This window comes from Pelophylax lessonae, assembly GCF_965119305.1.
Source record: "Pelophylax lessonae genome assembly, chromosome: 4".
NCBI lineage: Eukaryota > Metazoa > Chordata > Amphibia > Anura > Ranidae > Pelophylax > Pelophylax lessonae.
In genome coordinates, this window is record NC_138771.1 from 599,544,307 (window position 1) to 599,569,131 (window position 24,825).

The window sequence follows — 24,825 nt, forward strand, 5'->3', positions numbered from 1 at the left end:
TCATAATCGATTAGTTGGCCGATTATTGCTTCGATTAATCGACTAATCGGATAAAAACCTAAAAAAAAAAAAAAAAAGTGTATAATTTAGTTAATATTCTTGAATATCTATATGTAGTGGTAAATATAAATAGCCAGCTATATAGTTGGATATTTAATCCACTCTGAAACAGATATATGTATTATTAGAGGTTTAAATGTGGTACATATCAGACTCCGAGATCAATATTTTTAAAAGACCTAAAACACTGTTTTGCAAATTTTCAGACCGGATTGGTATATAATATTTATGATAGACTCCCTTATTAATAGGCAGGTAGCTGGATACAAGCTGCCTGCGCCTGCTGTCACTTATGCTGGCCATACACAAACTACATTTTTTTTTAGAAAATTTTTAAAAACATTCATCCGATTTTTCTAACCATTATTGTATTTGGTGTCCGGTGTCAACCACAGTGACAGGAAAATTTGAAGGAACAGAATAGAAAACTTCTCGATCAAACAAATCTTCAAATAGTGTATGTGGTTTTTGCTCAGAAGTTTTATTCATTTTAAAATTTATTGTTAAAAGCAAGTGGAATTTTCAAACAACACTCGTCCATTCAACAAATATACAAATCATTTTTGAACAAATATAGATGCAAATATTTTTGTCCAAAAATCCAATACATGTATGAGCAGCAGAAGACCTTTAGTAGCAGCAGCATGCTTTTTTTTGTTTTTCATGTGTATGTATATAAAAAAAATATGCCCAGAAGTCGGATATGCCGGATATTTTAACTGGGAGTCAAACATGAAGGTATACGAAGGGTGGAGGGGGGAAAATATCATTTATATATTAAATTAGTACTAAAAGCTGAGACTTTTTTTTTTTTCATGGATATAATAATTTTAAATATAATGCACAATACTAGTAAACTTTTACTCTAAATGTAATTGTAATGCCTTATATCACCTCCAGTCTATTGGCCTCCACCTTCTCTGGGTTCAGATGCTCATCTACCCTGCACAGAGCCCTTAAAGTGATTGTAAACGCTGGATTTTTTTCTTTTTAACAACAATCTTGTCATACTTATCCTCTCTGTGTAATGATTTTTCACAGAGCAGCACTGATTCTCCTCTTCTGGCTTCTCCCGCCTTCAAAGTGCCCCTATAGGAAGCAGCAAAGTATAGTACTGTACAGAGTGTCCCTATAGCAAGGTTAAAAAACCTCTGCCTTTTAGAACCACTTGGTTCCTTCTCTTGCCCAGGACTACATTTCCCATGAGGCATTGCTCCTCACACATTCACAAGTTCTCTGTCATCTACTGACATGTATGGATGGTTTACTGAGCTGTATGTGTGTTGCACTGTATTTTCTGATATGTAAACAAATAATGCATTCTGTATGCAGGACAACTAATCAGCTGACCGATTAATCGATTACGAAAATAGTTGACAACTATTTTCATAATCGATTAGTTGACGATGATAATCGATTAATCGATTAGTTGTTTCAGCCCTAGTTCTAAGTAGTTTTCTAGGAAAAAATACTGATTTTAACTTGTAAACAAAAAGTGTCCGAAATAGGGCTGGGGCTTAAGTGGTTAAAAAAAAAAATTGAAAACCATTTATCATTTTCCTTCCACTTCACAATTATGTGCCACTTTGTGTTGGTCTGTCACATAAAAACCCAATAAAGTACATTTACGTTTTTGGTTGTAACATGACAAAATGTGGAAAATTTCAAGGGGTATGAATACTTTTCAAAATACTGAAGTAGTCAGTACTGCTACAGTGATCACTGTAATCTTCTTGATCTTGTGCCAAGTGGCTTTCCCTTTGCATATTGACTACAGGGGTTCCCTTGCTTGACACTGCCACCATTTACAGAATACCTTGTTTTTATAATAAATACTAGATGTTCTATAATTGGATGAGGTAGAGATGAGGGGCATTGAGGTCACAATCTCCGCCTAGTCCCATCAGAGAACACCTATTCTTTAAAAAAAAAAATACAAGGCGGTCTGTAAATGGAAGCAATGCAAAGTGATCATCCTCTTGTGGTCAGCGTGCAGTGGGTCTTGAGATCCAGACACCCATGCTAGATAGCACAGCCAGATCCTTGTCCTCCACTACAGCAGCATCAATTAGGAACACAATACAGCCTCCTGATTGGGCAATGAAGGGGCATGGGCAGAGTTACTGTATCTCCCCTGTTTACCGTTCTCCCTCCTCTTGTGAGCATGTGCCCTGTGTATATGTAGCACTACTCCCACAGAAGCTGCTGAGTGTGGATCCCGCTGGGTTACCGCTAGCAACAGTAGTACCTTTAAGCATGTTTCCCAAGTGTGAATACCTCACAAGAACCAGTCCAGTTTCTTTGGGTTTTTAGGTTTATTTGAGAACTTGGATAGGAGAAGGGATGAGTGGGATACTCCAACAACTGAACTATGCACAAATAGGCAGGGACTCTACAAAAATGCTGCTTGATGCTGGTTAATGCTTACTGACGCTGATTAGCGCTGTCTGACGCTGGTCACGGCTAGGCCGCTTACTATGACTTCACCTCTGACTGTGGAAAAGTCCTTGAGCCCCCTGAGGTACTCCTTCCTAGGGTAGCTGACTTGTAGTGCAATCTGTATCGCTGAACACTTCAGGGCCCTTCCCGGCGCCCCCTTTAATCCCCAAACTTCAGGGCTTTAGTACTTGGCACCCCCTTTACTGTACTCTCCTGGTTAGCTGGCTAGCACCAGAGCACCCCTTTTTTCTTCAGACTTTCTGGATACACCGCCCATTCCTGTGACGGCCACCTGTGTAGTCTTGTTGTGGCCCACTGGCCTAAAGACAGTTCCACTGAACTGTGCAATATTTGTAATCCAGGGATCCCGGCCCGATGGCCCAAAGGATCCATAAACAGAAGTTCTCCTTTATGACTCTGGCCCGATGGCCCAAGGGGTCTGTGAAACAATGAATTTGCAAAGATGGTGAACAGGGGTACAAGTCCCAACAACAAACAATTTTTTTAATTCACCATTATATGTTTTCCTCACAGGCTAGCCAGCCTCTCTTCTCTCTTTCTTTTTTTCGATGTAATACTCCTGGTGGGGGACCCTTACCAGGTTCCCCTGACTGTCCCGGACACGGATTGACCAGGCCTGACCAGATCTGTCTGGGCGGCGGACCTCCACTCAATCCACATATATGGACCGCCCGTATAGCCATTGGGTTTTGACTGTAGTAAACTTGTCCCAAAGATCCGCTCTAATTGAGTCCTGAAAGGGCTTAGGAACATATAGGAAGCCCCAAATTGCTTCATTGCACCAAGTCTCTCTTTTAAACTCAATCTCGAGCATGATCTCCCTGGGAGCATATGGGTAGTCATACCCGTATTCCATTGCTATCTTGCGCTGCAGCCACCGCTGCATTCTTGAAAATCTGGGGAGGGTCTTCCTATTTCCTCTCCCAGCTAAGGAGAATGGGGTCTCCTCTCGCCTGATGAGGGAGCTGTAGGCCTTGTTCTGATCCGAGCCCGGGCATAGTTCGCAGGTGGGGTTAGGTCTGGTCTACTTGAATAGGCCTCACAGAACCCCAAATGTTGAGCCAGCTCCCCTCTCCTCACAGACTCCTTGGTCTGTCAGGCGCCTCCACTACATCAGAACCTGGCGGACTGCTTCCAGCCTCAGATCCCCAGTCCCATTCTGTCTCATCCTCAGACCTCCAATTGTCAATTCCCTCTTCAATTGACCCAAACTTGTGTTGGAAGCTGGGAGACCCCAGGCCTCCTCCTCAGTACTCACACTGGCCGAAGGAGTCCCGACTGCCACCGGCCATTTTCTCTTCTTGATCGGGATGGGAGCAGACATCTTTACTTCTGATGCACCTTCGGTGCATCAAGTGGCCACTTCCCGGCCCCCACTACCTGTACACACCCTTTATCTGGCAATCGGGTTCCCGGTTATGCAAGAGCTGAACCACTGCCAGGTTGCATGGCCTCCAGCTGCATCAGTATTCTGAAGACTCCCCTCATGCCTCCGCAGAGGGGCCCCGATTTCATGGCCATCATGACTCGAGTGGTCCCTGTCTCCCCCGACACACACAACTGTCTGGGCTGACCCTCACTCTTCTCTGCCCGCAGCAGCAAATAGCCGCAGTGCCCGCACTGGGTCCATGCTCACACCCGCATGGTCACACTCACACACTGGGGACATACCAGGCCTAAGTGATCCACGTCTCCTCCGGTGCACAGCGGGCACCATCCGCACTCCTGTATCCCACAGGACTGTCGCCTCCGGCTCTTTGGTCTGCTCCCGGGTCTGCCCAGGAGGTTCTCCGCCGATGGGTGAAATAGTTGCGGCTGCGCACCCTTGCTCTCCAGCAAACTCCATATTGTTTCTTCTCACACGTGTCTCCCTCTCAGCCACACCCGAAGGAGGAAGTATTCTATAGACTTCCCTAGTCCCTCCTGAGTGGCTGGGCGCGACCGATGTCTCCACCAATACTCCTTTCTTGGCGGTGGCTCCTCCTGCTAGGCAGAAACTTCTAGCTCGCGCTTTCCCGCGCAGTGCAGTAACTCCTCCAATGCCACACCCTCTCACCTCAGCCGACACAGAAGTTGCTGCAAAGTGGACCATGTTCCTCGCCAGACATGCATCCACTCTTCTTACTTGTAGAAGGGCCCCAGCTGTGCCTCCATCTCCATGAGCCAGCTGTCCCTCTTTGCAAGTCCAGAGAATTGTCCCACTGTCACATGCACGGTCGACAGTCCTCTTCCCAGCACATGTACAAGTAAGCCCCGTCACCATACTGTCTCCGAAGAAAGCTCCACTGCCCTTCCCGGCATGGCCGACTGCTAACTTCACAGTATTGACTCTGTCACTATACAAAATAAATGTCCCGCTGTCGTATGCAAGGTCAACATCATTCCATATAACCTAGACACACACGCGGCCCCTGGCACACCGATTCACATGCCCCTGGCCGCTATTTCCTCCGTCCACACTTGGACCTTTTCCTGTCAGGCAGATATGGTTTTCATTCACAGTCAGAGACCTTTTTCCCACCATCCAATACTTTACAGAGGTGTGCAATTCATAGCTGAGGTGAAAGATTCCCACCATTTTACGGTTCTGACTGGAAATTTTGCGTGGCCGTGGGCAACCTTAAAAGTGCACTTTTATCTTCATTCCACTCTCCCTATCTCCTGTAGAGCAGGCTCCACACTTGGTTTGAACAGTAGAACAAAGTCCTGGACACAAAAATGGAAATTTTCCTGGTTTGGAACGCCCGTGTTACCGGGTGTCGGCGGGCCGTAGTGGAGTGTAATCAGCCCCTCCTGATTTCCTCTCCCCTCTCTGCCTCTTCAGGTTCTTTATGTCTGCCCTTTTCTGCAGTACCTTGCTTTAATCTCTTCTATACCCTTCTAATGGTATGTCACCGGCTGCGAGTGCAGTCCCTCTTATGTTTTCACTTGTTGCTCCTCAACATTTCCCAACAAAGTGCCTTTATATGCACCACTGACTTGAGTACTGGATTACCTCTCTTATTGTGGTACCCGCTATAGCGGTTATTTGTTTTCTCTTACAAAACTGACTCATGTTATATCGAGTTGCTGTTTGCTACTCTATGAATCTATTTTTTAGCCAGGCTCCAATGGACCTGGAGGTTTGCATTTCCTGTATGCACTTATTGATAATGAGTACTATGTACCATGCTTGTCTTCTCTGTATGCTTACTATTGTTTATGTTCCTTCCCATGCTCTGTAAAATTTCTTCCTCTTTCAATAAACTGAGATTGAACTAAAAATGGAGATTTTGAAAATTTTCTTCGGCCGTTGCTGTTAACAACCGGCCCGGTAACCCAGGGCGAAATCCCGGATGAGCCCCCAAATGTAGCACTACTCCCAAGGGAATTAGAATAATAAGGGGAACTAGCGCCTAGGAGTTCCTTGGAAAAAATAGAGAGCCTTCCAAAAATAAGAATAATCTATCAAGAATGCAGCCAATTGTAAGATTCTGGTACCTCTGGTACCCTTAATTTCCATTTCCTTTCAATATGCGTCCCACCTTTCTAATTAGGTGGTACGCATACACCTTTAAGACGGATGACGTCATCGCCGAGCGCCGCTCTGAGCGGCTATTTCAACCGCCGGCGTTCTCTCTCACGTTGTTCGTTCAATGTGCCTGTGCTTATGTGCCTGTGTGTCTACATGCTTACAAGCTTGTCTCGCTGCCGGAACCTCCAGCTATTTGCTTTTACCTGGAACAGACCGGAACCTCGCTACTGATCCCTGTATCTCGCTACCGGATCACTCCCTCACTACTGGACCCCTCTACTACCAACCTTACTAGTGATAAGTACCCCACAGGGGAATCCTCCATAACCTAACTTACACTACCTACCTCTGCACATTAAGGACTGTTACTATCTATGCATACTAATTCTATCATCTGCACTGTTACATAGATTGCTAGCTCTTGAGTCTACTACCATCTATCCTTGCACTGGGTTAGCCTATCCTGTATTTGTCATCTGCTGTCCTTACCACCTGTTACCATACTCGATTACTAACCTATCTGCATTCTACCTAAATACCATCTAATACTCTCCTGAACATTTCTATCAAGTGCTTACCATCTCTGTCACTGTTCACACCTGTCCCTTCAGCACATCACCTTCATACTATCATATACATCCTATCACTCCAGGAACATCTTATTGAGTGTGTGTATATCTGTATGCTGAAGCTGACGGGCCCACAGTGATGAGTCTGGAGAGTTGGATCTGGTTATTCAACACATCTCTACATGACTACTGAGTGGAGATTCTGTAGCTGCAAATCCAGCCTACTACAAAAACGCAGGAGCGTTACACCAATGAACCATAGCAATGCTATGTATGCAATATCAGAAAAAATAATTATTTTTTCTGATACTACTCCCAAGGGAACTGCTGAGTTTGGGTCCACCTGGGTTACCACTAGCAATAGTAGTACCTTTAAGCATGTTTCCCAAGTGTAAATACCTCAGACAAGAGCCAGTCCAGTTTCTTTGGGTTTTTAGGTTTATTTGAGAACTTGGATAGAAGGGATGAGTGGGATACTCCAACAACTGAACTATGCACAAAAAGGCAGGGACTCTACAAAAATGCTGCTTGATGCTGGTTAACGCTTACTGACTCTGATTAGCGCTGTTTGATGCTGGTCACGGCTAGGCCGCTTACTATGACGTCACCTCTGACTGTGGAAAAGTCCTTGAGCCCTTTGAGGTACTCCTTCCTAAGGTAGCTTGTAGTGCAATCTGTATCGCTGAACACTTCAGGGCCCTTCCTGGCGCCCCCTTTAATCCCCAAACTTCAGGGCTTTAGTACTTGGCACCCCTTTTACTGTACTCTCCTGGTTAGCTGGCTCCTGACTGGCTGGCTCCTGAGGATGACGTTGATGCCGGTGTGGAGGACAATCTATGTGGACAGCATTACCCCGGATGCCTGCATACTTAGATGTGCCTGTTTTAATCATCAACCATGTGAGTTGCTAAATGTTTTACCTTCATTAAATGTAACCATATTGCTACACTTAGAGGCACCTTTATTCTCTTTTATACTCACTTGTGACGGCACGCTACTTGTATATCAAGACATCATTTGTATATCAAGTCAAAATTGATAAAAAAAAATGTTTGTTTGTCTTGCAAAACGCTCTCAAACCAAGTTAATCTCAATCCAAGGTTTTACTGTATATATATATATATATATATATATATATATATATATATATATATATATAGAGGTAGCGCAATATATATATATATATATATATATATATATAGAGGTAGAGCAATATATATATATATATTTATATATATATATATATATACAGGTATATATAGATACAAATTATATATATACACATGCTCTGCTCTGTACAAGTTGCAAGCTGTATTGCACAACTTGGGCTGCATTGTACTTTATCCTGGTTAGTAGTAATACAGCTCCTGGTTGTTTTGCACAACTCCTGGATGCACCCAGTACTGAATGGTAGTGGGAATCACCCTACAGTCACTTCTCCACTGAGTGCCTGGATCAAGTACTCACTCAGTCACAGACAAAAATAAGGCCCCCTCACTCCTGTTTTCTTGGCTCTTTATCCAGGGATAGGGATCCATAAACATTCATGCTGCTGGTTCTGCTCTCCCTCCAACTATACTTCTGGAACACCCAGAAGACAAGGAGAAGTGTCAGAAAAGCAGCCTGTGATACACTAAAGCGCAAAAAACAATCAACCCCCCTTTTTTTTATCTACTTCAAATTAATCTGTATCAGGCTTCACGTTGACTTCTGGCCTGAGAATCTTGTATCTAATTATAAAGCTCATTTGAATATTTCTAAGTGATGTTTCGTGATTGCTCATGGGAGAAGAGAAGACAGGATTTGCCCAGGGCTTTGTGTTATCTCCCAGTAATATGTCTCAGTCAGCTGGTGCCATAGTCCAAAGAGACTAAGGGGAGAGCACAGAAACAGCCCCCGCTGTACAGAGCCTCTGCCCACCAGTCATGCCAATAAACACAACGATCAAACTAAATAAAAACTGCCAGCCAAATATCCTCCATTCAGGGGTTGAAGTGAGCTCTTAATTGATTCTGACTCTGCCAAGATGAACGGCTGTGGTTGAAATTTGTAAATCGCTAATGATCAATTGAACAAATATCTGCATGAATTTATTAGAATTCCAATTGATTAGGTGATTTCTTTTAATCGATCGATCACATTTATAACTGATAGATCATATGTTTCTGATTAATACTTTAACTGCAACAATAAATCAATGCGATTGTTAAATCAATCATGATAAACTACATTTGGCCACCTTTATGGTGTTTTTTTTCTGGGTCAGTTACACTGATTGACTTGCACAGAAAGAGAGGAGCAGGGCGCACATTCACTATGCAGTAAGAATTAGCAGGAAGCAGAGCATAGGTATTTAACAGCCCTTAAAATTTCCACTCGCCTGCTTGCATTAGGTGAGTGAAAATAAGCTGAGGGCAAGCGTGGAGCAGGAAATCACAGAGCGGAGAGCCAGTTGGATCACACAGAGAGAGGAAGCAGCCTCAGACCATGACACTTCCACCACCATGCTTGACTGTAGGCAGGACTCACTTGTCTTTGTACTCCTCCCCTGGTTGCTGCCACACATGCTTGACACTATCTGAACCAAATAAGTTTATCTTGGTCTCATCAGACCACAGGACATGGTTCCAGTAATCCATGTCCTTAGTCTGCTTGTCTTCAGCAAACTGTTTGTGGGCTTTCTTGTGCATCATTTTAGAAGAGCCTTCCTTCTGGGATGACAGCCATGCAGACCAATTCGATGCAGTGTGCGGCGTATGGTCTGAGCACTGACAGGCTGACCCCTTCAACCTCTGCAGCAATGCTGGCAGCACTTATATGTCTATTTTCCAAAGACAACCTCTGGATATGACGCAGAGCACATGCACTCAACTCCTTTGGTCAACCATGGCAAGGCCTGTTCTGAGTGGAACCTGTCCTGTTAAACCGCTGTATGGACTTGGCCACCATGCTGCAGCTCAGTTCAGGGTCCAGGCAATCTTCTATTAGCCTAGGCCATCTTTATGTAGAGCAACAATTCTTTTTTTCAGATCCTCAGAGAATTTTTTGCCATGATGTGCTATGTTGAACTTCCAGTGACCAGTATAAGACAGTGAAAGCGATAACACCACATTTAACACACCTGCTCCCCATTCACACCTAAGACCTTGTAACACTAACGAGTCACATGACACCGGGGAGGGAAAATGGCTAATTGGGTTTAATTTGGACATTTTAATTTAGGGGTGTACTCACTTTTTGTTGCCAGCGGTTTGGACATTAATGGCTGTGTGTTATTTTGAGGGGACAGCAAATTTACACTATTATACAAGCTGTACACTCACTACATTGTATCAAAGTGTAATTTCTTCAGTGTTGTCACATGAAAAGATATAATAAAATATTCACAAAAATGTGAGGGGTGTACTCACTTTTTTGAGATACTGTATGTAGCACCCTCCTAGGTAGGTGCTAGGAAAAAGCATATGGGTGGCCCTGTCTGCATATCAGGGGTGCCTGATCATTTAATTAGGCTGTCATATGCTTCTAGGTGTGACCTGTTGTGCCTGAGGGGTCTCCCCACTGTGTCCAATGAGGGCTCTTATTCGACAGTGGAGGAAACCTAGCCAATAGCACACAAGGGCTTATGGCTATCTCAGTGGGCGGAGTTTGCTGCAGTGCACCCTGGGATGGGCTATAAGTCTGAGGGGAGCATGTGACAGGGTGTCTTTGGCGGGAAGCAGAGTTCCAGGAGGAGGGTGATGGATGTCTCTCCCCCTGTCAGCGCGAATGAGGGTGTCCTGGGCAGTCGGCCTAGAGGACAAAGGTTGAGCTGAGCTGCAGAGAGAGGGATTCAGAGTTCTGTGGACCGAGTGGAGCTGCTGGGCAGAAGTTTTGGGGAAAAAACAGTGTCGTGAGTACTCAAACCCACCCAGGGGTCTGCCCATGAGAGGGGACCACTCCAGAAGGTCAGAGGGATACGGGAGCCAGCTAACCTGTGGAGAAGGCTTAGAGAAAGGGGGTGCCAGTGTCTAAGCCCTGAAGATAAGTGAGAGAAAGAGGGTGCTGGTGTGGGCCCTGAAGTGCTTACCAGCGCAGCAGTAGTACAAGTAGCTACCTCAGCAAGGAGTGCTTAAGGGAGCTCAAAGAGGATTTCTTTATGTAAGAAAGCAGTCCAAGGTCAGTTTGGAGATAACAGGCAGCAAGCCAGCGTTAACCAGCGTCAACTGGCACTGACCGGCATCTAGCCAGCGTCAAGTCAGCGCCAATCTGCATTTTTCAGTTGTCACTAGCAAATTGTGTATAGTTGAGCCAAAGGAGTATCCCACTCATCCCTTCTCCCATCCAAGTTCTCAATAAATACAAAGAACCCAAAGATACTGGACTGGTCATTTTGTTCCGTGCTCACACTTGGAGAAACATGCACAAAGGTACTTTTGTTGCACCTGGTAACCCAGGGGGACCCATATCCAGCAGACGGGCTGGGAATCCTGCCACATGTATATACACCTTTCAGTATTTTTTTTTTTTACTGCATATCTTTATTTGTATTCACTGTATATTTGTATATCTGCGCTGACTTTGGACTTGATAAAACACAGTGGACCAACACCAGCAGATGACATGGCTCTCCAAATCATCTCTGACTATGAAAACTTCACACTGGACCTCATGTAACTTGGATTCTGTGCCTCTCCACTCTTCCTCCAGAATCTGGGACCTTGATTTCCAAATGTAATGCACATTTTTCCATGATTTGGGGAGCCATGTCATCTGCTGGTGCTGGTCCACTGTGTTTTATCAAATCCAAAGTCAGCGCAGCCCTCTAGCAGGAAACTCTAGAGCACTTCATGCTTTCCCCTGCTGACCAGCTTCATGGAGATGCTGATTTAATTTTCCAGCAGGACTTGGCACCTGCCCACACTGCCAAACGTACCAATACCTGGTTTAATGATCATGGTATCACTGTGCTTGGTTGGCCAGCAAACTCGCCTGACCTAAACTCAATAGAAAATCTGTGGGGTATTGTCAAGAGGAATATGAGAGACACCAGACCGAACTATGCAGATGAGCTGAAGGCCGCTATCAAAGCAGCCTGGGCTTCCATAACACCTCAGCAGTGCCACAGGCTGATCACCTCCATGCCACGCCGCATTGATGCAGTAATTCATCCAAAAGGAGCCCCGACCAAGTATTGAGTGCATACTATACTGTACATGGACATACTTTTCAGTAAGCCAACATTTCTGTATTAAAAATCCTTTTTTTTTCTTGGTCTTATGTAATATTCTAATTTTCTAAAATATTGAATTTGGGGTTTTCACTAGCTGTGAAATATATCACTCTGTGTGCAACGCATCTATATAAAATATATGAGTTTCACTTTTTGAATTGAATTACTAAAATAAAGTAACTTTTTGATGATATTCCAATTTTACGCGATGCACCTGTATATTAACTTTTTTTTTTTTTTTGCTGTGTTTTTTTCAATTTTATTTGTGTTTATATGTTTGATTATAGATTTCTGATATTGTGTGTGTATTTTTGTTGGCAGGAATGTTTTTTCACTTTATTATTGTGGTGTGTTTAGTAAGGGAGAGCTGCATTAGTGTCGGTTCACACTATGGCGATCCGACTTCGGGGGCGACCTGTGAAGTCGCGTGCACCGCGACTTTGGCGCGACTTGCATGGACTTCACATAATGGAAGTCAATGCAAGTCGCTCCGATGTCGCCCCGCAGTAGTACAGGAACTATTTCCTAAGTCGGAGCTACTTGAGTCGCTCCTATTAGAATGGATCCCGTAGCACAGAATGGACCGCGACTTGTCAGGCTGACAAGTCGCCTGACAAGTCGCAGTAGTGTGAACCGGGACTTAATATTTTTGTTTTATTTGTATTAGTATTATTTGAAACACAGGATAGTTGGAGCTGATCTCATCCATTACTGGAGATAGGAAATATAGAAGGCCTATTTATATAATTAAAGCAGAATTCCAGTCAAATACTAACAAAGCCTAAACCTACTCCCACCCCCATTCCAAGCCTATTTCAACTACCCTATAATGGAAAGATGACTTTACTTATTCTGAAGTCGCTCTGGTCGGTCACATGATCTCTCCAACGACCGGCTTCAGTGAAGAGGAGAGATTGCCAACAACGGCTGCAGTGCCTGGAGGTGACGTCACCCATAGGCTCACTATGGCGCATCTGTTGTCAGCTGTCCCTCCTCTACACTGAAGCCGCCGCTGGAAACCAGTCATGGGACTGGACCGGAGCGGCTTCAGAATAGGTAGGTGTACAGATCTTTTCTTTACAGGGTAGATAGAATTGTCACTGACTTGTGAGCCAATTGCGGGCGGGCGCGCGCCTCGGCCCCCCGGGTCGTTCACTGACAAGTCAGTGCGTGTGACCGGCTGACCCGATCGTCCGCCGGTCACTCACGATCGCTCCGGTGAAGGGAGAAAGTCAGACGGCTTATGTAAACAAGCCGCCTGTCATTCTCCCTGGTGTAAAAATGAAGATCAGACGGTTCTACTATGTAGGACCGTTGATCTTTGTTTTTACACCAATAGCCATGTCCCTTTACAGTTAGAATCACGCCCCTAGGACACACTTAACCCCTCCCTCTCCAATACAGTTAACCCCTCCCCTGCCAGTGTCATTTTTGCAGTAACAGTGCATATGTATAGCACTGATTACTGCAGTAATGTCACTGGTAACCCCAAAAGTGTCAAAAATGTCAGTCAAGGGTCCGATCTGTGCGCCGCAATGTCGCAGTACCGCAAAAAAATCGCAAGATTGCCACCATTACTCGTTAAAAAAAAAACACCAAAAATTACAAAAATCTTTCCCTTTGTTAGTAAACGCGATAACTTTTGCGCAAACCAATCAAAATACGCTTTTTGCGTTTTTTTTTACCAAACATATGTAGCATAAAACAAATTGGCCGAAAATGTTAAAAAATTTTGATTTTTACATTTTTTTGGGGGGGAATTTCATATAAAATGTTATAAAATGATATAAATGTGAAAAATATTGTTATTTTTGCAAAATTGTCGCTCTTTTTTTGTTTATAGCGCATGATCAAATAATTGCACAGGTGATCAAATACCACCAAAAGAAAGCTCTGTTTGTGGGAAAAAAAGGACGTCAAATTCGTTTAGGTACAGCGTCGCACGATCGCGCAATGGTCCGTTAAAGTCACACAGTAAAAAATTGCAAAATACCCCCTGGTCTTTTAGCAGCCAAATCCTCCGGGGCTTAAGTGGTTAATGTACACTAAGCTGATTACATTCACATTGTATATCTATAAGCCAGTAAAAACCTTACACTTTGCCTTTAGAAGACCACAATAATATTACAAAATATTAGATTACATTATATAAATAAAATAAAAAAAACGCATAACAAAATAACATATCCAATCAAATACAGACATAACAGCTATTACTATAAGGTGCAAGATTATCTTCCATTTTTATTTCATACCTTCAGCACACTCCAGAAGTTCCCAAATGATGTTGCTTTTCCAAATTTTACATCCAAAAATATTAATGAAGGCTCAGTTAAAGTACACTGCACTTTACATATTTATGATGTTTCTTTGTATTTTCCTTGAGCGCATTATTGTTAATCTTGCTTATCCCGGCTTTTACTTGAGATTATATAGGCTAAGAGCCAAAGTAATCCTTGTTTGTAAAGAAAGCACACCTGGGTCTATGTGTGTTGGGGAAATTAAAAGTTAATGCTTCACAAAAAATCGTCTTGCAATATTTAGCCACAGCCTAGCGTGAAGGAATAATCAGGCTAAAATCCATAGTGTATGTATAGCTCAAACCTCTATTACTTTTTTTTGCTCTCTGTGTCTTGCCGGGGAGGTGTGGTGGTCAGGTATCCACAAACTGTTTGCCATATTGCATATATAATTTACCTGGGCTACTTTCAGAGATACAAAGGAAAGAGATACACTGCTCAAGGTAATGGGAAGCTTGATGACCAACAGTGATGCTCGCCCCGGCTCGCCTCCGTGGACAGTCAATAATGAAAAGAAATGGCTGCACTCAGATGTGGTCAAAATCCAGGTTTATTGGACATCCCAATGTGGCAAACATTGGGATGTCCAATAAACCTGGATTTTGACCACATCTGAGTGCAGCCATTTCTTTTCATTATTTACTTTCAGAGATAAAAGTTGTTCATCGTGGAGCTTTTTTTCATTATTTGTTAGGCTTGAATGTCTTGAATAGCTGTTGTATGACTGTTATGCAAGCATTAGAAGATTGGCACAGATCAGAAACTATGCTGATGATACCCAAATCTATCTCTCTACCCCTCAGCTCACCCCATCAGTTTCCTCATGTATCGCTGATTTACTAACAGACATATTTGACTGGATAACCCATGGACTGCCATTCTTTTAGCGCTGCATATTGACTTTTCATGTATAGCTTACTGGATGTCTGACCACTTCCTCAAACTCAACCTATCCAAAACCAAGCTCTTAATATTTCCTCCACCACGTGTCTCTTCCTCTGACTTCTCTGTCAATATCAAGGGCACCCCTATCTGTCTGTCCCCACATGTCAGGGTGCTAGAGGTACCCTGGACTCTGAACTGTCCTTTCAGGCCCACATTCAATCCCTGTCCAAATATTGCTGCCTCAACCTCTGCAACATCTCCAGAATACGCCTCTTTTAACTATTGACACCACAAAGCTCCTAGTTCACTCCCTGGTCATCTTTCGCATCAACTACTGCAACTCCCTCCTCATTTTCTTACATTTACATAGGCTATCCCCCCTTCAGTCCATCATTAATGCTGCCACCAGACTTATCCACCTTACCAACAGCTCAGGGTCTGCTTCCCTCTCTGCCATTCCCTCCACTGGCTTCCGTTCACACAACTAAAAAAATTAAAGATACTAACAATAACTTACAAAGCCATCCATAACTCGGCCCCCAGCTAAATCACTAACCTGGTCTCAAAATACCAACCGAATCATTCTTTTCGTTCCTCCTAAGACCTCCTACTCTCTAGCTACCTTGTCACCTCCTCCTATGCTTGCCTTTAGGACTTCTTCAGAGCCTCTCCCACCCTTAGGAATTCCTTACCTCAATCTGTCCGACTGTCTCTTAATCTATATCTTTAGACGATCCCTGAAAACCCTCCTCTTTAAAGAAGCCTATACTGCTTCTAACTAATACACTGTTTTTTACTTTCTCCATCAGTTAATCTCCCACAGCTATTACCTTTTGGATCACTTGATCCTCCCTCTTTGATTGCAAGCTCTAACAGGCAGGGCCCTCTGATTCCTCTTGTATCAAATTATATTGAAACTGTAACGTCTGCCTTCATTTTGTAAAGCACTGCACAAAATGTTGGCTCTATATAAACCCTGTATAATAATAAAATGAACTTACAGCACACAGGAATCCAGAACCCGGCATTGAATCCAGACCCAGTAACAGACGAGTGATGGAGATCATGTAATCCTTAACAAAGGACTGTGCCATACAGGGAAGAGAGGGAATGAGAGCAGGGTTATAGGAGGAAACTACAGGAAAATGCACAGGGTTAATGAAAGGGGGTTACAGGGAAGAAATAGGGAGACAATTGGGTTGATTTACTTAAAGCAAATAGGCTCCGACCTTTATAAATTAATTTTTCCTAAGCTTAATAAATGTGATAAAATTTTGCTTTGTGAAAAATGCCCGATCACGTGTAAGAAAAGTAAAAAAAAAAAATAATCAGCATTTTTGCTTGCACATGATTGAATGTTGGAAGTCAACAAAGCTTCACTTCATTCACTAAGCTAAGAAAAAAATTCTCTTGAAAAGTGAACAGCCTATTTGTCTTTAGTAAATCAACGTCACTGTATCATGGCTGCCATTGGGGGGTGAGTAAGGGTCCCGAAAAAAGACACAGCAAAATAGGCAGTCCATTGTTTGTACACCATGTACACTTGTCTCTAGGTTCATACTGCAGGGAGGACATACATAACAATATGCTACCAATCTGCACAGCTGGTGTTAGTATGAACTGGAATGTCAAGGGTTCTGCACAAAAATGATAAAGACTTTCTCGTATTTTAGTGTCTCTTCTATAGAAAAGGGGAGATCTTTTTGTACACTATGGAAGAAAGTAATGGTAATGGGTGTGGAGATATTTGGTAATATTGGCAGCGGAGCTGTTAATGATATTGAGCATTAAGATATGCAGTGATAAAGGTTGTGGTGATGTGTGATAGTAATTAGGGTGAAGATATGTGGTGGTAATGGGGGTGAAGATACGTCGTGGTAGTAGTGGAAAAGATATGGGATAGTAATGAAAACAGAGATATGTGGTGGTAATGGGAGCAGAGATATGTCATGGTAATGGGAGCGGAGATCTGTGGTGGTAATGGGGGTGGAGATATGTGGTGGTAGTAGGGGAAAAGATATGGGATAGTAATGAAAACAGAGATATGTCATGGTAATGGGAGCAGAGATATGTGGTGGTAATGGCAGCGGAGATCTGTGGTGGTAATGGGGGTGGAGATATGTGGTGGTAGTAGGGGAGAAGATATGTGATTGTAATGAAAGTAGAGATATGTGGTGGTAATGGAAGAGGAGATATGATAAAAATAGGGGTGGAGATATGTGGTAGTAATGGGAGAAGAGATATGTGATGTTAATAAAGCTGGCCATACATTAGACAATTTTCTTCTTCAATTTACTTTAGATTTACCTTCAACTATGTAGTGCAAGGGCCATCCTGATTGCTTACAAATTGAAAGTGTTTAGGTTGGACCTCATATTATATAGTTTAGGTTAATCTAAAGGAAAAAAGAAAATTGTATAATGAATGGCCAGCCTAAAGCCTAGTACACGGGCCGAATGTCAGGTAACCTCGTCAGTTCAATAAAAACCGGTTGACATTCGGCCCGTGTGTATGGCAGCCAGTCCTACAGAAGTCGGTCGTTAGGTTAGCTTCTGTCAGACTAGCCTTTCTGGGAAAACCAGCAGCCGACAGGCTCCAGATCAGCTTTTTGAGTGTTCTGGAGGGGGGGGGGGGGGGGCCTTCCCCTGTCAGAGCACAACAGAACAGCAGGGGAGATCGCTGTACTAACATTGGCATGTTAGTACAGTGGTTTCGATCAGAGCTGTCAACCACATGGGTTGAGCAAAACAAACTAGTGGTGTGTACTAGGCTTTAGAGTGGAGATTGGTGGTGGTAATGAGAAAGGAGATAGGTGGTGATAATGGGGGTGGGGATACGTGTTGGTAATGAGGGAAGAGATAGGTGGTGATAATAGGGTTGGAAATATGTGTTGGTAATGAGAGAGGAGATGTTTTGTGGTAATAGGATTAGAGATGTGGTGGCAACGGGAGTGAAGTAATGAAGAGGAAATTTGTGCGGTAATGGTGGTGAATATATGTGCTGGTAATGAGAGTGGTGGTATGTAGAGATAATGAGGGAGGAGATATGTGGAGATAATGAGGGTGATGATATGTGGTGGTAATGGGGGAGGAGATATGTGGTGGTAGTAAAAGTGGAGATATGTAGTAGCATTTGGGGGGGGGGGATTTGTGGTGATAATGAAGGGTGGAGAAAGGTAAGGGATACTGCACATTGGGATACAACACATTGATCATTTTTCACACAAGGTAGTTTACACATGGAGGGAACATTCTGCACTTATCTGTTGCTAGTAATATGAAGCTTGTTGCCAGAGGAAACAGAAGATCATGATTTTCCCCAGAAAAAAAGTGGGAGGTGTAGACTTTTCCCCAAAAAATAAATGATTGTCTATGAGATTGTAAGCTCTCATGACCAGAGCCTTCCTAACCCTCTTGTTTTTATTTGTATTTTAACTGTACTATCTCCTTTATATTGTAAAGCTCTGTGCAAACTGTTGAGAATCCTGTATGAGAATAATAGTCTTTATAAAATACTGAAAAGGTTGGTCTATCTCAGAGCTGGATCACCCACAAGGCATCCTAGGATGTCCAGGAATCCTAGCAGAAGTGTTCCTGCAGTAAACCAGGGGGATAGTCAGAACTTTGCACCTGCCTGCCGTTTCACAAGGGAGGACTTGTAGGCAATTGATGTCTGATGGAGAGGGGCCAAACCATAAAGACAAGACAAATGGGGCAGATTTTCTGTGCCTAGTGCAAACCTATAGTAATATCCATCAAAGTGCTAGGGGAAACCAAAGTTTCTAACCAGGAAGGTGTTTCAACTCCCTAAGGGCTTGATCACACAGGCGGCCATGGGGCAGTAAAAGAAGGTGGAGCTGAAACCTTGGTTCCCCCCCTCCTTCCCGGGATGCCCACAGAAGGAAGAGTGTAGACACGCCATGTCTGTAGCAAAAATGAAACCGCATGTCGCATTTGGTGGGAGGTAAACATCGAGCACAACACATTTAATTTTATGGGACCGTGCCTGCAACTGCATTGCAGCATGGTGGTTCAGCCTTTTTTGTGTTTAAAACAGGCAGTGAGGAAGGAACATAATGCTTCCTCATCCACCAAGAATCACTTTTCCGAGGAGGGTCAAAGTTTCCTGCACGTAAGAATGAGCCCAAATACAGTAGCTTTTCAGAAATCAAAGGGGCCCTAAGATATTAGGCCACGAGGAACCCTGCAGTTTATGACAGCCATGTGCTTTATAGAATAATACAAGGATTCACAGAATGTTTGATACAGAGTAGTAATAGTCAAATAGATATGTTATGTGGATCAATTCATGTTGTAAGATGAGCATATGTGAAGTAACATGAAAGGTCAGGGATGATTCGGGTACCTGGTATAGGAGTGTATCCAGCATGCTGACGCTGAAGACCTTCCCAGCAGCAAACGGCAGTCTGAACATGAAGACCAGATTAGATCCCCGCTCACGCTCCCTCTGCGAGAGGATAGAGCTTTGAGGGAGTGATTAGGAAGAGGAGCAGAAGACACAGGAAGGAGACAGACATCAAAGAGATAGTCAGAGATGAGGAAAGAGAGAGTCAAAGCATGTACCTTCTCCAGCTTAGATAGCACAACTGAGTATTTATCTTTGGCCTTGAACTGCATGAACCTCATATTTGCTGGATGTGTCAATTCTGTAATGATGTTTAATCCTGGAAAAAGCCTGAAAAATAAAGAGATAAAAACAGTATACTGAATTTACTGTACAGAGAAAAATTTTTACTAATACAGCATATTCCCAATTACTTTAATTGGTTATACTTCTCTTGTGGGTAACAGGAGTTCACTTCATTTTCTTCTCCTGTGACCCAGAGTCAGCTGATAGCAAGCTATTGCCTGCTATAAGCTGACATGGCAGAGCCACTCCAGGCTCTGGAAGGATTCCAACAATATTGTCAGGATCAACCCAGCTGCCTGATTGAAAGCTAGCTCTGCCTTTCAACCCGTGGCTTAGAGCTGGACCCAGCCATGTGTGCCCCCTCCCCTGCCTGTTGCTCCTGCAGACCAAGAACTGGGCAACCAGTAGTCATGTGATCACTCAGTTCTCAGGCTTAGAACCAGCAGGGAACAACTGCAGTATAGAGGTGAGTGTGGATGTTTGTTTTACAAAAACAAGATTCTCCTTTTTTTGTATTTGATACAGTTAGAAAGGGTTAAATCATTTCTCAGAGTTTTCTTACTGTATCTCCTTTACTTTCCATTCCAAAGACATAAAGGAATTAAGAGAAAAACTCTCTAAAGTGAGGGGAAATCCCTTCTTAGACAATTGGTACTGGAACAAGTTTCCCCAATTGTGTAATTTCCCCTTAAAGTGAACCTATGCCCAGATCATGCACACTAAAGTATTTAGATATTCCAAACAAGTAGCAAAAGCACTTTGTAACAAGCCCTCACCCATCTCTGCATCTATAAGCATTGTGGAGAAATTGTTTTTCAATGTTCACAGAAATCCTGTCTTTTTTTATGAGAGCAGATCTTGCCAACAATATAATGTAACGCCCAGCAAGCGTTTTTAAGCTTGGAACCATTCAAACATCAATGGATGCATACAGCAGCTTATCCACTACATGCCAAAATTGAACTTTTATTTGAATTCTCTCTAAAAACGTGTTTTCATTTTTTTTTTTTATAAACTTTCTCTGTCTGTTATTGAGCTTTGCAAAACTTTTTAACATAACGTGCTGCTTATATTGGGGATTGGTGCAGCATAATATATTTTACACCAGCAGTGCCAAAGTAAACTTTCCAGTGTTCTGATTTAAACATTTCCTTATCCTCCCCTTACTATATTGTTATTTTACTCCGTTATTAGCTATCTTATTCTCTTATTTACTCCTTCCCCTCCTGTTGGTGATATCTATTCTGCTTCTTTTTAAAAAGTACTCTCTCTTATTGCACCAATCCCATGAATGAAAACCATAATGTGTTTTCCTCAAAAAAAACCTACATGTTTCACCACTGTTTGTGGCTTCATCAGGGGTAAAATCTGGTATTTGTGCAAACATAAATTTAAGGTGTTTATAAGTGGTTAGAAACTGACTGAAACCCAGCTCTGGGGTCCTTGTTGTTATCTTTGAGGGTATTTGAGAATGGATTATTTCAAAGAACATGCAGCTGGTAGAGATCAAAGGAGGCTTGTATTATTATTATTTTTTTTATGGCCTGTTAAGAATATGTAAATAGCTAAATGTCCATAGACTGGGCACAGATGTAATTCAACTCTAACATTTTTTTTCTTCCCTATTTTCCCTCCAGGGGAAAGCCCCCAACATTATTACGGAAGGTGAATCTACTTAGTGGGGACACAAACAGCATTAAAAGTTTTAGGTGAGTATTTGGTAAATTTCAACAAATCGTATGGTGCAACCATACTTGTCCTATCTAGTCAGATTTTCTGTCTAAGTGTAAATTCAGTTTTTATACCTGAAGAGGGTCTGTACATTGACGATGGTCCGTGCATCAGCCATATAATCCTCCTCTGCGATCATTGAGCTCTCTTCCCCGACCACCACCATGTGCGCAGCGTAGCTCACACCACACCGCAGCATGTCATCTAGACTGCAGAGAGAAAGATACCGTAGTGGTCAGAGAACACACAAGAATATATATTACTGACCTTCCTTTATATATATATATATATATATATATATATATACTGTATATATATATATATATATATATATATTTTTTTTTAAAGGTAGGCAAATTTACAAAAATAAAATGAAGGCCTAATACATTCAAAATAGATGGGCCTCTTCATTGATAATGCTAATATGTAAAGGCCCTGGGCACAGTACATGTCACAATTTTTAGTTTAAAAGTTTACAGTAGAACAGTAATGATATATTTCAATTTGTTTTTGTTGTCAGTGTCCCAGCCAGTGCTATAGGGATTTGGTACCTGCAGTGTAAAGATTGGGTGCATAGTATAGAACATTTTTACTACTATGAAAATATTAAGTGATAGCTAGTAGTAGTTAGTCTCATTCAATTAGACTTGTTCTGTGATGTTGAAGATGTTTCGCAGATCCATGATGCTCTTTAGTTCCAAGAACTGAAGATGTGACCAGGATAAGCTGAAAAACATCTTCAGGATACAGAGTCCGCTACTAGCCATACCATGACCTGGATAAATGAGAACCTGCAGAGATATAATAAGTTTAAAATCATATAATTTAGAGTCCTGGTACTCAGCCATGGCCACAGGACCTATTTAGAGCCATTTAATGGCACTTATTGTTCAGACCTCAGGCCCTCTCTGTGTAGGAAGAATATTCACTTGCTTGGTACTGTGCCGCTCAGGCTCAATAGATGGGGGGGTAAACAAACTAGTTCATGCGCAACGGCTGGCAAGAGTGCAGGCAGGGAATGGAGCATGTCTTGGCTCCTACGATAGACTCAAGAGATGGTGGGGTGACCCCTGAATGCTGCACATTTAGGTGAATGGAGTGGCAATCTCAGCCTGGAATCTGACCAGGCCAGCCATGCCCCCAATGCATTTCGCTCCGCCCCCCCCCCCCCCCCCCCCCCGGAGCTTAGTCATGGGAATCCATAGGATAGGAAGAATATTCAGAAGGAGAACCTCTGCTATTTAAAAGTTTTGATTTGAATTTTTTCACCTTTCTTATGTTCTTTCTCTGTTGTCCATTGACTTTTCTTTTTTCCCCACTGATCTGGTATAATAGTTCTTGCTGAGAAAGATATCAAATGCTAGCAAGTAATTTTTAGGGACCCATAGGGCACACACATGTGGGAGCATTGACTTGTAAAGGGGATGTAGTAGCAGTGATCTAAGGCAGTTTCATGGTATAGTCTCTCCCTGTTTTCCTAAGTCTGTAGTCTCAAACCACTCCTACAGTATGTTAGCAGTCTCTAATCATTTCTTGTAGCCTGTTACCTGTCTCTGGTCATCTCCTATTGAATGTGAGCAGTCTCTGACTATCTTCTGTATCATGTCTGCAGGCTTTGATGATCTCCTGTATCATGTATGCAATCTATGATCATCTCCTGGATCACATATACAGCCTCCGACCATCCCCTGTGTCATGTCTGCAGTCTCTGGCCACCTCCTGTATGATGTGTGCAGTCTCTGGCCACCTCCTGTATGATGTGTGCAGTCTCTGGATATACCCTCTATCATGTGTGCAGTCTCAGAAAACCTCCTGTATCATGACTGCAGTCTCTGACCATCTGCTGTATCATGTCAGCAGCCTTACAATCATCTGTATCATGCATGCAGTCTCTGACTATTTCCTGCATCATGCATAGAGTCTTTAACCTTCTCCTGTATCAGGTCTGTGGTTTCTGACCATCTGCTGCATCATGTCTGCAGTCTCTAACTATCTGCTGTATCATGCATGCAGTCTATGACCATCTGCTGTATCATGTCTGCAGTCTGACAATCATCTGTATCATGCATGCAGTCTCTGACTATTTCCTGTGTCATGCGTAAAGTCTGTAACCATCTCCTGCATCATGTCTGCAGTCTCTAACCATCTGCTGTATTATGTCTGCAGTCTCTGACCATCTGCTGTATGATGTCTGCATTGCAGTCTAATAATCATCTGTATCATGCATGCAGTCTCTGACTATTTCCTGCATCATGCATAATGTCTCTAACCTTCTCATGTATCAGGTCTGCAGTTTCTGGCCACCTCCTGCATCATGTCTGCAGCCTGACAATCATCTTTATCATGCATGCAATCTCTGACTATTTCCTGTGTCATGCGTAGAGTCTCTAACTTACTCCTATATCAGGTCTTCAGTTTCTGACCATCTCCTGCATCATGTCTGCAGACTCTGACGATCACCTGTATCATGCATTCAGTCTCTGACTATTTCCTGTATCATGCTGCATGCAGTCTAACTATCTTCTTGTGTCATGCATACAGACTCTAAACGCCTCGTGTATTACGTCTACAGTCTCTGTTCTGCCAGTCAGCTGTGCTGCAGTGTTCATGTGCTAACAAAAAGAATTCTGTAATTGTAAGTGAACTGCACCAGAGAAAAAGCAGGTCTCTTGCCTCGCCAGACAGGCTGCCCTGCTGGCAGAGCTGTGTAAATCTCAGAACTGGGTAGACAGACATACTGTGCAAATCCTTTAGCACAGGGGTATTGAATTAAATTTTACAAAGGTCCAGTCGATAAAATATTCTTCCAGCAGAGGTCCGAATCTCATGTTTGTGCGATGGCCATCCTGTATCCTCGCAACCAATCACTTGCTTGTTAACTTGGATAGCCCCCGTCCTCTGTCTATAGCTGTCCTGCCTCCAGCTGTTGGCTCTGTGAGACTGGCAGTGGTGATGGCTGTGGGCAGAACAGCTCTAAAGGGTGGGACCGCAGGGGTCCGGATGAGACATTAACTGGGTCCAGATACGGACCCTGGTTCGCCATTTAGTGATGCCTGCTTTAGCAGATAAAGCTTCCTTAGATATGCCTGCTATTACCTGTGCACCTCTCTGGAATTAGTCCCACTTTGTCACTGGGGTTCTCTCTTCCCTGACTTTAAGGCCATGCATCACCAACTGCCATCTACTGTGCAATGAATAAACAAACCTTATTACCCATTGAGGCACTGTCATTGGACAATGGGTTCCAGTTGAGGAGGGTTTTCTCAGTAATAAAGTGTGCAGTATGCTCATTGACAGGACTTTTAATTTTCAAAGTTTAAAATGATTGACAGCCTCAAATTGTATTTTACATATATATATATATATATATATATATATATATATATATATATATATATATATATTCTGCAAACTTTTCAGAAAAATGAAACTGTAGTTGAAGAC

The 24,825-nt window shown here is 42.9% G+C and overlaps 1 protein-coding gene across 2 annotated transcripts in view; it reads right to left on the reverse strand.

Moving 5' to 3' along the window:
• The window catches only part of LOC309553391 (potassium channel subfamily T member 2-like), a 422,810-nt gene that overhangs the window by 17,799 nt on the left and 380,186 nt on the right, over positions 1–24,825 (reverse strand). For both annotated transcript variants that reach the window (XM_082254566.1, XM_082254567.1), the window contains exons 23-26: positions 21,456–21,590; positions 19,584–19,695; positions 19,366–19,467; positions 16,002–16,085 (exon numbers count right to left, since the gene is read on the reverse strand). In XM_082254566.1, coding sequence (XP_082110692.1) covers positions 16,002–16,085; positions 19,366–19,467; positions 19,584–19,695; positions 21,456–21,590 — 433 coding nt within the window. The remainder of the gene's footprint in view (positions 1–16,001; positions 16,086–19,365; positions 19,468–19,583; positions 19,696–21,455; positions 21,591–24,825) is intronic.